The sequence below is a fragment of the Stigmatopora nigra genome, chromosome 16 (genome assembly GCF_051989575.1).
Source record: "Stigmatopora nigra isolate UIUO_SnigA chromosome 16, RoL_Snig_1.1, whole genome shotgun sequence".
Taxonomy (NCBI): Eukaryota; Metazoa; Chordata; class Actinopteri; order Syngnathiformes; family Syngnathidae; genus Stigmatopora; species Stigmatopora nigra.
The window spans coordinates 3,838,992-3,853,877 of record NC_135523.1 but is presented as its reverse complement, the minus strand read 5'-3'; the positions used below and the strand labels follow the sequence as shown (position 1 = coordinate 3,853,877).

The 14,886-nt window shown below is 38.8% G+C and overlaps 2 protein-coding genes and 1 long non-coding RNA gene across 3 annotated transcripts in view; 2 read left to right on the top strand and 1 right to left on the bottom strand.

Moving 5' to 3' along the window:
* Nucleotides 1-216: 216 nt before the first annotated feature.
* On the top strand, nucleotides 217-7,055 carry LOC144209950 (uncharacterized). The gene is made up of 7 exons (XM_077736524.1): nucleotides 217-981; nucleotides 3,072-3,225; nucleotides 3,539-3,708; nucleotides 4,203-4,277; nucleotides 5,982-6,246; nucleotides 6,669-6,785; nucleotides 6,942-7,055. The coding sequence occupies exons 3-7, from the start codon at nucleotides 3,644-3,646 to the stop codon at nucleotides 7,053-7,055; spliced, it is 636 nt and encodes a 211-aa protein (XP_077592650.1). The 5' UTR covers nucleotides 217-981; nucleotides 3,072-3,225; nucleotides 3,539-3,643.
* Nucleotides 7,056-9,728: 2,673 nt separating this feature from the next.
* The window catches only part of svila (supervillin a), a 32,965-nt gene continuing 27,807 nt past the window's right edge, over nucleotides 9,729-14,886 (bottom strand). Inside the window, exons 39-41 of the mRNA XM_077735933.1 lie at nucleotides 11,028-11,183; nucleotides 10,511-10,531; nucleotides 9,729-10,312 (exon numbers count right to left, since the gene is read on the bottom strand). Of these exons, the coding sequence (XP_077592059.1) occupies nucleotides 10,226-10,312; nucleotides 10,511-10,531; nucleotides 11,028-11,183 (264 nt within the window). The 3' untranslated portion in view covers nucleotides 9,729-10,225. The remainder of the gene's footprint in view (nucleotides 10,313-10,510; nucleotides 10,532-11,027; nucleotides 11,184-14,886) is intronic.
* LOC144209550 (uncharacterized) lies at nucleotides 10,255-12,749 on the top strand. Its single transcript, XR_013329166.1, has 4 exons — nucleotides 10,255-10,428; nucleotides 10,997-11,114; nucleotides 11,585-11,678; nucleotides 11,788-12,749. It is a non-coding gene; the product is annotated as an uncharacterized LOC144209550 (long non-coding RNA).

The following is a 14,886-nucleotide window of genomic DNA, read 5'->3' as shown; positions in this document are numbered from 1 at the left end:
TTGTATTTTTGATTATGTCTAGAAACCAAGGGAAACCAGAGCCAAGATTCATACATCAAAATTGTAAGCTATACAAACCCCTGATTCCATTCTATTGATTTAATCTCATTGTTCCATGTTATATCTTTATAAAGTGCTTGCTACTTTTCTTTTTTTTTTCCAGGCTGCAATTTAAATGTGAGCTAAATACATTACCTGACACAAAAGGGGAGACAACGTGAACTGAGCTTTCTTTAAGCTTTGCTCGCTCCGAAGTGGCCCCCCAATCTAAAATGCGCCTCACTTGACTAAATGGCCTCTTGTCTGCTGTCAGCTCTTCATTATTTCTCTTCATCTAAGTATGCCAAGTGCATCCAAGTGGCAAATGTATATATATCGCAGTGAAAGAGCAGAGAAAAGTCAAATCTAAGTCGAGCTCAGAAGCATCTCTCACAAACACTCTCCTTATCATACAGAATTATGCACACAACTCAATTCAATTCATCCCCATTATACACCACTTCTCCATAAAATAAAAAGAATAGCACATTTTTATCTGAAAATGACCTGTTTTCCAGCTAAACACATTTATTTTTAATATTTTAATGGAGGATTAATTCACCTGCACTCAACCTGCTTTTTAATTCTATCTTAACTTGTATGAAAAGTACCAAAAAACTGTTAAAAGGAAAACAGCAGTTGTTGCATAAATTTTAGTCTGTGCTTTCAAATCAGGGAATTCAGAGTAGAAACCATTGAAAGGAGCACAGACCTTTCCACATTTATTTAAAGGCATTCTAATACAGTTCTAATGCTTTTTTTTTGTATTTGTATCTGCAGACAGGAATGCCCATGCAAGAATGACAGAATGTGGCCAATAAGAACGCTTGCAACAACATCAACAAAACCTCCATCTGGTGCCACTTCTGAATAGATTGGCTAAAACATGTTTGCAGCATTTTTTAAGTGGAAAAAGTGCCTCCTCCTGTTGTGGTTTTAAAGGTAAGATTAAGAGGATGTTTTTATCTTACAAAGGTTTGCATGAAGTATTTTTTTTGCTCTCAGTCTAGCTGTTAAAAAGACACGGTAGGTTTCTGTGAGAGGCAGACTTTAGCTGTTTTATCACAAGATGCACGAAAGGATGGAGAAAAAAAATAGATGAAAAGAAATGACCTTAAAAATTCTTCCTCATTCCAAATTTCTACACATCTTTTATTTATACTGTGTTGAACCACAGAAGTTAAGTTACCACACTTGGAAATCCTAAAACAGCCGCATTGCTTCTTCCATTCATTATTTTTCAAGATTGAACTACCTCAAAAGGAATGTTGAAGGTTAGACTTTGTGTAAATATGCTTATTATTGTACCTGATATTTATCTTTTGCTTTTTTAACACTCATGAACAGTTATGCATCAGTTGTAAAGCTTTGGAGGCCATTTCTTTTATTATTTACTTCTTTAGCTGTTGATGACGACAACTAAATTCAAACCAACATCAATGCCAACCAATTAGTTCATATAAATTTGAAGATGATTGGATTTGACATAAAAAAAAAAGATAAATATGAAGCATTTCAGTTATTTTTAATCTTGAGTCTGTCACACTGAATTTTAAATGCTATGGTTATTGAAAAAAATATGCTATAAAGAACACAAAGTCTGCCAAAGTACGTACAAAAAATATGACCATACTAAATTCAAGTTAATGTGATTAACCAAGTACCTGAACATATTAAACTGAGTAAATAACCACAGAAGATTAAAAAAAACTGAGTTGACAAAGACAAAAAAATGGCAAGTTACTAGATAAAGCGAAATACAAGTACCAAAACTTGAAAAACGCAAAAGTACAAAAATACAATAATCCAGCCCAGACCTTATGTTGCACCTAGATACTAAAATGATAGTCATGGCCAACAAGTATGCAGTCACCCAAGAAACTGATTACAGATTGAAGTGGAAAAAATCAGCAGACCGGCAGAGGACAGAAAAATGACAAAGGGACAGGCATAGTATAGAAATATTTTTGTAGTACTAAGGAGAATTATACATGCTAGAGATGTAACCAATGGGATAACTTTAATTAAATGGTTTTCCTGCAAACATAGTGCTGCCTTGACATAAAAGTGCCACAAATTCTAACTTTCCAAACAATGGCTTGGTTAAAGCTTCAATGTTGGTGTCACTGGATGGATTTTCATGTTTCCGTGCTATAGCAGGTCAGTAATTGACTACGGATGGTAGTATCCTTCCCAAACCAAGTAAGCTGTTTGGAATGTAGGACGGGTCACTCCTGTCTACTTACATGTTGCGAAGGTCCAAGCATGCAATGTCGCCTCAAAAGGAAACGCACGCAAGCGTGTGTTATGCCTTGGGCTGAGTCCACATGCGTGGAAGTCAACAGGCTTTACTTGAAGACCAAAACCACAAAAGCAACCAAACTAAAACTGGAACATTTTTTTAAAGGGCTTGGAAGTAAACCTGGGCTCTAGCCTTTCCTAAGTTAACCAAACCTGGCCACATAGGAGAAACAGAAGGAAAACCAAAAAAAATCCACAAATCAGAACCCCCTCTGAATTCGATGGTTAGACGCTTATTGTTATCAAGTAACTTTATTCTTTTTACGATCCTCATAGACGTTAGCATAAATATTCCAACCACTTTTTGGTTTGTTTCCATTGAGACCACTTTCTTCACTCACCTATAATTTTCTCCTTTTTTTCATCAATCAAGCAAATTATATTATTATAGTCAAGTTTTTTTTTTGCTCAAAAATTCAGTTTTTTTCTTTTTCCCCTTGCTCTGATTTTGTGCAATGATTTTTATGCCTTTGTGTGTAAAAATATCAACTATTTAGTGGTTTCTTAACACTTTCTTCAGATGGTTGGCAGCACAGGTTCCCTCTCTATTGCCTTAGAATTCTTTGAATTGAACTTGACATTCATGAAATGGAACATTACATTGGCTGCTATTTACTGTGGTCAGTATGGAATGCAAGACAAAACAAAAAGGAATTTACCTTTGAACGTTACCAGAAAATTCAACTCTGCATACTTTTTTAATATCTTTTTTGTTGTTATTTTTTTTTCAGTTCCCCATCTGTTTCTACCAAACCAGCAAAGCCATCCAAAATGCATTTCAGATGACGGCACATCAAGTTGAGTGGCATTTCAAGAGAAACGTAACCACACCATTTGCAAAAGAACCAAGCACACATCCACGCTTCACTGTATGACCACACGGATGTGAGCAATTCATTTTTATCATGTAAACATAAACTCTCACTGTCTGGACAACATGCTTTTCCTGAATCCATGCTGAGCCTGAACTAATGGCCACATGGCACTCAAACAAACAGACACATACACACACATTGTGACCACCCTCCTCTCCCCACAGAGAGGAAGTGAGATGAGCTTTTTGTTGCTACTGTAATTCAGTTATCCTCCAATGCCGGAGGCCAAATGGCAGGCAGGAAGGTGGATTCTGCTGCGTCTGTGCTTTGCTTATCCCCTTTATACACAGGTGAATGCCTTTTCTGCTTTGCCTGTCTTTCAGTGCAACTCTCAACAGCCATCCACGATGCCTTGGGGCCATCCACGATGCCCCCCTCGCTGTTAAGCTGCCATCTTAAATCCTATGGTGTAAAATGCTCGTTCGGACATGGTTTCCCCCCAGGAATTTTACCCCAGGCGGGGTGTGTTCTTTTATGCCACCTTTACTTCCAAGTAAGTGTCACAAGTAGTGAATGCACATGTTAAAACCACAGGTGTCAAACTCGAGGTTCAGGGGCCAGATTTGGCCTTTCGGGCATAACAGTTAAACAAATATAGGGTTAAACAGTAAGACAAATATACAGTTTTTTTTTTTTTTTTTGCTGAATAGGTTTGTTTTCTATTTTATTGAGGAAAAAAATTATAGTCAAATTCTAAGGAAGCATACTTTTGCTTTTATTACTTTGAAACCGAATCTCTTTACCAGAGTTTCTTAAAATTGGCCTAAAGTTAACAATAGCTTCTCTAGCCGTTTAAATATAGTCAATAGCTTAGTTTTTTTAATGAATAATGCAAGATTAGTCTAAACAAGCCAGGATTTAGTAGAAGAATCCTGAAAAACGGCATGCCCTGAACCCCCTGCTCCAAATATTGACACGAATGTCTTGGAATTGCAAAAAAAAGTGCAAGCAAACGCGTGTTGACTCACACATTTTGCACGCACTTAGGTTAGTAACAATCTCAAGCCGGACCTCCTGCCAGGCCAACCAAGCTTGCTGGAAAGAGGTCACAAATTCTCCAAGGTGTGTTTAAACCGAGATGACATGTGGATGTGTTGGCACGGGAAGGCGCTGCAGGCTCCCCCACCACCGCATCTGACGCCTCTCTCTTTCTACAAGAGAGAAGCAGTTTGTTTTCTTTCTTCCTTCATTTTTTTTACCCCTCTTTTCCCCCCTTGAACAGCATCTCTCAGCCAGAGAAAACACACGCATTGTTTGCTTTCGTGGTTGTTCCATCCGTCAGGTTTATCCGGACTTAAAAATTCCAATAAAGTGGAGGATGAGCTTGACAAGGGGAATGATTTTTAATTTAGGCACGCACTTGCAGTCTATTCCCTGAGGGCTTTAGCCTTTTCACATACAATAATATAATGTTTTTTAACACAAGTGTCGGTTGGAACTTGTTTATCTCCGGACTGGGATGGATGGACTTAGATGGTAGATAGAAGTAAAGTCTGTCTTTCTATCTGACTGACTAACTGACAGGTTTTTCTAACTGGTCGATTAATAGAAACTTAGTAAATGAATTGATCTACATTGACATCACTGAAAACAATCCTTCCCAATGGTCTTCAGATGTAATTAAAATGAGTAATGTCCCCATGTTTAGTGTCTTTAGTCCAATCTTTCATTTATACTTGGCCTTCTTGTTGATTAGCATTTAAAAGCTGACAATGCAGGATCGTGGCTATCTGCTAAATGGAAATGCGACAAACACCAGCCACACTCAATGGATTGCTTTGGCTTGCATCATTTTGGCTGAATGAGTGCTTCGTAAGTGGTCATAAAGTAAGCGTAAGATATAAGACTAACTTGGCTTGAAGACCAACCACTATGGAATTAAGAGTGTCCAGGGTTCTGGCTAAGACCTGGATTGGTATCAAGTTCTTCAGAAAGCTTGTCACATTTAGCTTTACTTGTCTCTTCTACTAAAACAAGCTTCCTTGGCAGATTAATGGAAGTTGGAAGTTCTTTTATATTATAATATAAATGGATGAGATTGGTCTATGGGTTTATTGCATGGCAGTTGAGTACATGAGGCCAGTGAGAGCACACTGCTGGATCTGTGGAAGGAAAAGCAATGAGTTTGTGGTTAACTTGAGTTTAGAGCATGGCTAAAATCAGGTTTGAAGAGGCCCGTTGAAAGGGGGAAGGATTTTAACCCTTAGGTGTTGTCTAAAGACAAAAGTAAAAATATGTGTTTGTTAGTTTGGGGACTAACAAACCCTTCGAATTAGCCAATAATGGCAATTTAGACATCAGCCTGCTGTTCACACACTACAGCTTTGCCTCCAGTTATAGTGTGTTTGTTTGGTTGTGAGTATGTGCATTTATAGGTCAAGGGGGGCTTAAATGAGCCTGTTCACCACCTGAGGGTTATCTTTGTCATAACCGCATTGGAAGTGTGTTTGTGCTCATGTCCTCGTCAATGTGAGCCGTTGGCGCTTAGATGACAGGCGTTTTTTTTAGTTTGTTTTTGGAGCGAGGACTAAAAGAGTGGCTTTGGTTGAGATTTGGTCTGCGCAATGTTGAGGGGAGTGTGTCCTGGGGCTGAGTCACTTTCTCCTCTTAGTTACACTGCTCGGTGTTTTTGTTTGGATCCTTTCGTGTCTCAAATTGTAAAAAAAAATGTCCGTCCCTCCTCTTTCCTTTTGAAATGTTTGATGTCAAGCTGCATGTTTTGGAGATGACAATATAACCTCTTCGTTTTTAACCAATCCACTTTAGGCTTCAGCGGTCCAGCAGGCATAACATGTCTTCAGTAAATTGTGGAATGGAAAAGCAACTTTCATGCCACAGAGGCGGTAATGCAATTACAGTCTACAGCTCCCCCACATCTTTACCACCACTACCCCTGCATGTTGTCTGCCTTCATCATCGCCCACCTGGAAAGCAGCCCATGACGCCAGACTCCCCCCTTCCTCACCCAACAAGGCTTCGGTGGCGTGTCTGCTCTCCAGGCCTGAAGGCTGGGCCACAGGATTGGGAGGAGGTAAGAAGACGGGATGGAAGGACAGGCTGTATGAGAGACTGTGGCTTGTTTGGTTCTGATTAGAGGATCTGGTTATGCCAGGTGCTTGTGGGTGGAAAGTCTGTTGACTCTAGTTCAAAGACTGGGAGATGCGGTGGTACCTTCACCAATGTTTTATTGTACTCGTACTACAATCCAAATAGATTGAAGTCCAATCAAAATGTATCCTTGTCCTTCATGTCCTCCCTCTTGGATGGGCGACACACAAATTGGTTAATAATTGTTATCCTAGACCTAGTGGCATCTGTACTCTTGCCCAATGACTATATGGGTAATGATTTTCCACGTTTGTACCACTCCGAAGCCTTAACCCTCCTCCACGTGTAAGAGAATCCAAACATGTGTAGGGCTCAAGTTGCAGTGTGCGGTCCTATTTTTCCTAGAGACGATTCAGCCCCTCTGGTAACTACATCCAGCTTTTGAAGGAGACAGTTCCCGCCTGGCCCGGGTTGAAATTGGACAACAGCGAGGAGCGTGGCAGTAAGCGAAGAGGACCCCAGGCACGTGGCTTCACATAAAATAAATCCACACCACTTTTATGGGCTTCATCACAGTAGCGATCTAAATCTGGGTTAACAAGCAGAGCTTACCACTAAGAGCCCAGGGCACTAGAGTGAGGAGAAAAGTATTCTTTCTTGAAATTCATTTCCCATAAGCCATGTGGGCCCGTTCGCTTTGAAGTGGCTTTCTTCGACTTTGGACAGGAAGTCTGCAGCTTAGAGCGTTGCCAACCTAAAGATGGAGGGAGCGAGAGAGAGAAGAGAGAGTAGAGAGAGGAAATTGTGCGTACCTGCTTTGTGATGCCGCAAGCAAGTGATAATCCACACATAAATAGAAAGTGGCAAAATGCAAACACAAGATGCAGAATAATAAGCGCCTAAGCCTTATTTGGACTCTCTTTGTTCCCCGACTTGTCCCGTTCGATGCACTGACGAGAGTAAAGAAGGGGAAGTCGCATCAGGCACGCCGCCAAAATGCAAATACTACTGCCAAAGAAATGACACTAAAGCCCAATGTGCCACTTTGCACCTAAGCTTGCTGAATTAACAGCGTTATCATAAACAAAACATTATTTTACGATGAGCGTCGACAGATGGTTAAGAGCATTAGCGACAGTATTGCCAAAAGGGCGCCACACGCCTCTTGTTTGGCGCCATTGAAATCACAGGTGAGCCAATGTGCCCTCGGCATATGGCCCAGTAAATATTGACTGATATTTTAATTACTCTTTGCATAATCTAATAATTCAATGATCATATTAGTTTCACCTTTACACACCGTAGCATAGGAAAAATCCCCCAAATTTTATCATATGCTCACTCAAGGTCAGTCAATAATTTGGTATAATATCACTTGTATATTAAATGATAACGTTCAGGAACTAAAGTATGCAAAATTCGAATTATGGAGATTTAAATAATAAATAAAGGTAGAATAGCATCATGGTTTTAACAGGAAATTATGAGGTGAACTTGTTCTGCAGTGGGGTCAGGAATGCAAGGGTAATAATGCCAGAGGGGAGCTATTCTGAGGACTTTGGGGGGGAAAAATGGATGAAATGTGTATTTTGTAATCTGGATGAACTGACATGTTACACTTGGATAAATAATACTGATTATAATTTCCCCCTTTTTGTGTGAATTTGACAGCATCTGGACCTCATCCGAGCGGCTGATTGCAACTTGAGAAACTGAGCAGAACCTCAGCAAAACCATGGAGAAATATGAGAAAAGAATGTGAGTATATTGATGACAGAAGCTACTAATTATCTTTAATTGTCAGTCCTTAGCTTGTTGGATTTTTTTATTCGGGATTATTGTTCTCGATTTTTTTGCAAATTTGTAGTGGAAACGGAAATTTTAGTACTTTTTCGAGTTCCTCCTTGCGATGCAATAATTTCGCTTAAGCTTTTTAGAATTTTCCCATTTTTTTTAAATATAGCACACTCCTTAAAAAATAATTTTATCCATGTTCCAATTTTTATCAAATATTTAAAACAATATTACAAATAATATTCAATTTATATTAAATGTCCTGATTTTTTGTGACTTTTTGAATCGATAATTTTAATTTTTTAATCATTTTTTTCTGTTTTTAGTTCGAAAATCATTTTCTAAAATCTAAAAATATATTTTAAAAAATAGCTAAAATAAACATTGTTTTAGATCTATAAAAAATTGAATATTCAGGGACACCCTTGACCTAAGGGAAAATATGTTCACCTTTTATATGTAATGTCTTAATTTGAATGCTATTATAGTTAAATCCAGAACATGGGATGCATTTATCTCATTTGCATTCTGTGTATTGCTTGGATCGTATCGAGGGGATGCAATAAGTGCGCTCATCAACAGAAACTTGGCTCTGAGTCAAAATGAGCTTGCAGATAACACATTCACATCTTTCCCAGACATGCAGGAGAGGGGGGATGGAGATCTTGGATGGTGCACGATGCCCTGAGTGGGCGTGGAGAAGTAGGAGGGAGGATACGCACTGTGTCACACATCAAACTCCTCACAGGCCACGCGAGTTCACTTGCACAGTGGGGGCAGCTTCCAACAAGTGAACGTAGAAGAGAAAAACAGCCAAAAGCACACAATGTAAGCCTCTTTTTTTTTTATAAAGACCTCAACATCTATCTTGTGCAAATATTCATCAACAGTTGGATGAGCTGAATGAGGCACTCTGTCAACAGGAACCTGCTGTGTATATTGTTCTTCTGTGATTGCACCAACATTCCCCTCTAATTGCTCTTGTTCCTCCACGCAAGCCAACTGCTGACATTGACAACATCAGAGATGTGAACACTAAAGCAGACAATTCAATCCTCTGCAGGACTGCAACAATCAGAGGAAGTATGGGATGTCCTTTTATTTGACAGCAGCCTTGATGTGTTGCTTGTGTTTTGTGCAGTCGGTGTGGTAAAACAATTCTGCGCACTAATTGAAGGACTGGAACTCACTCCTGGTTCGTAGACCACTGCAACAAATTACAGTGTTATGATGTCATTCGTCGACAACTCAGGTATGTGTATTGTTTTCACAGAGTATGCGTATTGGTATTAAGTAGAAATTATATTAACATTTGCCAGTTTATTAACAGTAATGACAAATAATTTCTAGTTACTGATATCAGTTTTTATGCAATCATTTTTTTACTTATATTTGACATATTATTATAAAGAATTTTAATTTTTAACTTGATAGGCATTTGAATAGTTATGTAGTATTTTTTTCTGAATTATTGTCAACATTAGCTTAATATAGTTGACACATTTCCACATATTGAAGCACATTATATTGGAATAATTTTGTTGAAAAAAAAAACCCTTATAAACAAGCTACAAGGCTGCTCTCTAGTGGTTATGGATAAAAGCACACCAATTCTCTCAGCATGATTTTTAAATTCATTTATCTAGAGTTCAGTAAACCAAAAAAGGCACATTTGACATCATTTGCACAATAGTTTATTTCACTTGAATTTTTTTTTGTCGCAAAAATACATTTGTAAATAAACTGTACACAAAAGTAAGGCACTACAGTGTGTCAAATTAATTCTGTTAGGTCAAACTAGCGTCATTAACTGAACAAGGCATCATCACAATAGTTGCAAAATGTTAAATCTGTACAGCGCCAGAGTACAAAAACAATACATGACAAGTTTAGAGTTAGCTTGGTTTTTGCCCATATAAATAATTTTGCACAAAAGTCAAACAACATCATTGACAGTGTTCTTCACTATCATAATCTAGTACATTCATGCATGAACACTGTAAAAAATAACTCTCAAAATAACACCAAATGTTGTTTTATTATACAGCAAAACAAATAGTACATGAAAAGCAAGTACACTTCTCATCTTAGTGTGTTACGTAACTCAGGAGAGGCTGTTCCTGAGCCAATAAAACCCCCAATGACTTTTTCCTGGTGCAATTCCCCATTTAAAATAGTCCTTTGCTTTTCTTCAAGTTCACCTGCTTCCACGCTGGCAAGCTGGCATACTCTTCTCTTGTCATCTCCAAGCCTTTCTGTGGGAACAAGACGACACAAATCAGCAATCAAACTGAAAAGAAGAGTCAAAGCAAGCCAAGAAAATTCTCGTGCATGTTGGAGTCAGTTGGATATCCACAGCAGCTGCTACATGGTGAGTAAACATGCTAAACAAAATGTTTTAGTTCAAGAACAACAACAAAAGAAAGTTAATGCTAATCTGGAAGTGCACTCACCTTTCCACTAGCTCCAACACCCTAGAGAGTAAAATATATAACGTATACATTTTTAAAAAATAGTGAAAGAGGCATGGTGGCACTGTGGAATGAAATATGATTTAACAAGGAAAGCTGGAAGACAAAATCAATAGAGCAACAGCCTCACTATTCATGACAACATGCATTCCATAAAGTAGAAGTGTAATCCATCAGCTTTTATGACAATTTGTTCTTCCACAGCTGAAATTAGACCCCCAAACTAAAGTTTTTCTCCTTTTATGATGGATTTGTCTTGAAAAAGAACACAAAGGAACATAAAAATTCAAGCATCCTTAATCATTTTTATTCAATCATGGGTTAGGTTTGCAGTCTTAAATCATTCATCCTAAATTGGAATATATAAAAATACAAGGCACACTTGAATTTAAGGTGTTAGCCCAGCCAAATTATTTATAAAAATGTCTGTAAAATATTTTTCTTGATGATTTTTCTGTTTTTTTTTAGTGCCAAAGTAAAGCAATCTCAAGATTTTTACCTGAAAATCCTCATCTGACAGATAGACTTCCAGGCGGAGGGGGTCAACACCCTCAGGCAATGGCCGGTTCAGGAGATCTTCCAACGGGTGTGTGTTTTGACATAGTCTGGCGAATACATCTTCCACCAGGATGATCTGGTTACACACTTCAGCCTCCTGACAATAGACACACACACAAATAGTGTTCCCTCGGTCATTGCGGTTAATGGGGACTGGGACCACCCGCGATAAGTGAATTCCCGCAAAGTAGGGATTCTCCTTCTTAATATGAATTTAATTAAAAAAATTAAAAAAACAATATTTTTTATTTTTTACCCCCCTGTACACAGTACACCAAATAGAATACGGGTAGAGGGAGTGAAATTCATGTTATAACAAAAAACAGTAAAATATATTGTCTCAATGTAATATTTGTATCCACTGTCCCAGTGGATAAGTCATCAGTCTCTCACCTCTCTGGTCTTGGGTTCAAATCCAAGTGCATGCAAAGATTTTCCCAATATTATTCAGGTAAATGAATGAGCTAAATTTACAAGTACTACTGCTTTCTCTCACAGGGTGGTGGCCCAGTGGATAAGTCATCAGTCTCTCACCTCTGTGGTCCTGGGTTCAAATCCCAGTGCAGGCAAAGATTTTCCCAATGTTATTCAGGTAAAAGAATAAGTTCTAATGCCTAAGTGTTTAACTAAATAAATAAGTCTTCAGTAGTGGATGATGCATTTTGTCCAAAAAATGACTAAGTGTTTCACCCCATTTCCAGGGATAATACGTTTCAACACCCATGTATAAGTGGGGCACGAGTTGGTGTAGTGGGTTGCACACTCGCCTTTGCACGGAGAGGTGTTGGATCGATCCCCGGTGTCGGCGGTTGACTGACCAAGCAAGCGGTCGAGGGTCGGCCGAAGGCCGACCCGAGAACGCCTTTCGCACATACAGGTCCTTCAACTGTCTTCCGAACTGCCGAAGGCAGTTCGGAATATAACCTTTTGCTGAAAAGTATGACTAAGTGTTTAATATAAATTAAAAAGTTTTTTCTTTTTTTTTTTCCCTTCTTCTTATTCCATTGACCATTTTTTCTTTCCAAGTATTTTCAGCCAAACGACGGCAGCGGGAATCGAACCCAGGTCTCCCACACGGGAGTCCTGTGATCTAACCTCTGCGCCAACCAAGTGACTACACTTTCCTTAGTAATCATTTGAGTTTCTTGACAAGAAGTCCATAGAAACAACTAAGTGAAAATGTGTCCCGACCGGGAATTGAACCTAGGTCTCCCGGACGGGAGTCCGGTGAACAAACCTCTGCGCCACACTTTCCTTGGTGGTCATTTGAAAGTCTTGACTATAAATATCTAGAAACAATTCAGAGAAAATGTTTAATGGTATAGTATGGCATTTTTTAGATACAACTACCAAATGTTACACAAAAAACTAAGTGTTTAACTGAATAAGTATTCAGTAGTGAATGAAGCATTTTGTCAAAAAATGACTAAGTGTTTCACCCCCTTTTCCTTGGATAAAATGAGTTGGTGTAGTGGGTTGCTCACTCGCCTTCGGATGGAGGGACCCTGGTTCGCTTCCCCGTCGAGGACTGACCAGCGGTCGAGAGTCGCGACATACAGTGGCCCCTCCAACTCGGCAGTTCGGAATAATACCTTTGACTGAAAAATATGACTAAGTGTTTAATATAAATTAAAAAGGTTATTTTTTTTTCCTTATTCCATTTACTCACCTACATGGTTTGATGATCATCCAAACGACAGCGGGAATTGAAGTGTGTATACAAGTGTGTATACAAGTGTGTATACAAGTGTGTATACAAGTGTGTATACAAGTGTGTATACAAGTGTGTATACAAGTGTGTATACAAGTGTGTATACAAGTGTGTATACAAGTGTGTATACAAGTGTGTATACAAGTGTGTATACAAGTGTGTATACAAGTGTGTATACAAGTGTGTATACAAGTGTGTATACAAGTGTGTATACAAGTGCGTATATGTTAGATTTATTCTGTATTACTATTATACATATATGTGTAGTATTTCATTTCTTTGTTAAATCATTAAAAGTCTTTCTATTGTTCGGCTCGAGGTCATAAACTGCCACCTAGTCCACTCTCACATGGACTTCTCCAAGGATTGTTGACGCTACATCTCACCCAGTATCGGGCTGTGAAGGTGGTTGATCGGGCAAGGACTCGATATCTGCCATTTCCCGCAACGGAGCCCATAACAAAGATATTGTTTCTACCACGTCCATAACACTCGTGGCGCACTTCGGGCTTCTTTATGTAATTGTTATATGATTGTTAGGTCAAATGCGGGCGTGATTGTTTTTGTTTTAATGCCTTAAAGCTGTACGCAAAATACTGTTCGGGAGGGATACTTTGGAAGATCGCCTCCCTTAAGGTTACTTATCCGTGATGCAATCTATTAAAATAAATGTCAATAATTGAATAAGATGTCTGCCTGCAGTTATTGATAATTACAAACAAGGGTAATTATTAATGAACCTATCATTTTGGTCCTTCTGAGCTTTGGAGGTCAATATACCAGACCGGGAATCCAGGCGCTACTATTCAACATCTGGTAAGTGACCGTGCGCACAGCTTCTTCAAAACCCTTGGTGCGCCGGATTTTTCGACGGGGGCGCCTGGATTCTCGACGGTAGAAGACTTATCCTGCTGGAGGGAGACATCTGGTGCGATCTCGGGTAAGTCCACATTAATGTCTGCATGTTGTGACGGAGTTTCCAAATGCGTTAAAGGGACATTGAATGTAAAGGTCCATTCTGGGTAATGTAACTCGCGTGCTGGGTGACGGCGACAAAAACCCTGTTTATACTAGTCAATGGCAGGTAAATTTTTGGGGCACTTTGCTGGAAAGTGTCCTGTGTCTCAAGGGTAGCCACGAATATATTGTACTGCAGGTACATATTTGGGGCACTTTGCTGGAAAGTGTCCTGTGTCTCAAGGGTAGGCACGAATATATTGTAAACATTGTATGGCGTTTGTATGGTTTCTGCAGTAAAATTAAGATAAGCCTAGGAAATACAGTCGAAGGGGTAATAATAATAATAAATATAAAAAAGTTAACTGTGTGAGGCACACGAACTCACTACAAAAAAGTAAAATATGGGAAACACGTGTTGTAAGGCGGATTTGGATGACGATCCAAAAAAATACGTCTAACTTATAAGGATTGGAAAAAATTGGAAAGACAAAGCGCTTTAAAATATTGACAGCTTTATTAATGAATAAATAAATATGGGTTTTCTGGCCAGCTTAAAATGCAAGATAATATATGCACTTATGCATAGAGGAAATATACATATATAAATAATATGTGAATGGATAAAAGTGTAATACTTGTTCCACAGACACTAATGGAAATAAGTCCGGGGAGAAGTTAAAAATACTATTTTGGGAAAATAGTGGCGCTCCCTCGGATATCAGGGATATATTTAAGACCGAGGCGGCGGGGAAAAGTACTGTTTGGTAAGGAAAAATAGCGGGGCCTCCTCGGCTGACGGGGGAAAATATTTACCGAGATAGGTGATGGGAGTGGAGGAAGTTTAACAAAAATAGATTACCCAGACTAGAGGGTCTCTGAAAATAAGGAATGTCGGCTTAGAATGATTTGGAATGTGGGATTTGGATATGAGAATGTTGAGATAGAAAATTAATGGAGACACTGGTATTTGATTTGGTTAATCCAGGTATGACGTTTTGTGATTACAATTAAATTGGGTTTTTTATGATGCTAGGGCTTGTATAACAACAATTAGAATGTTTTTTTTTCCGAGTGCTGGAGGTGCTTTGTTAATATAACCTATATGTTTACGAGGGTAATTATTAATGAA

What these genes read in the sequence shown, in the direction of transcription:
- LOC144209950 (XM_077736524.1), top strand. Translation starts at nt 3,644, where the DNA reads ATGGTTTCCCCCCAGGAATTTTACCCCAGGCGGGGTGTGTTCTTTTAT. An exon ending in GAGGTCACAAATTCTCCAAG is followed by an intron (nt 4,278 to 5,981) that starts GTGTGTTTAAAC and finishes AATCCACTTTAG; the next exon opens with GCTTCAGCGGTCCAGCAGGC. An exon ending in GGCCACAGGATTGGGAGGAG is followed by an intron (nt 6,247 to 6,668) that starts GTAAGAAGACGG and finishes TATTTTTCCTAG; the next exon opens with AGACGATTCAGCCCCTCTGG.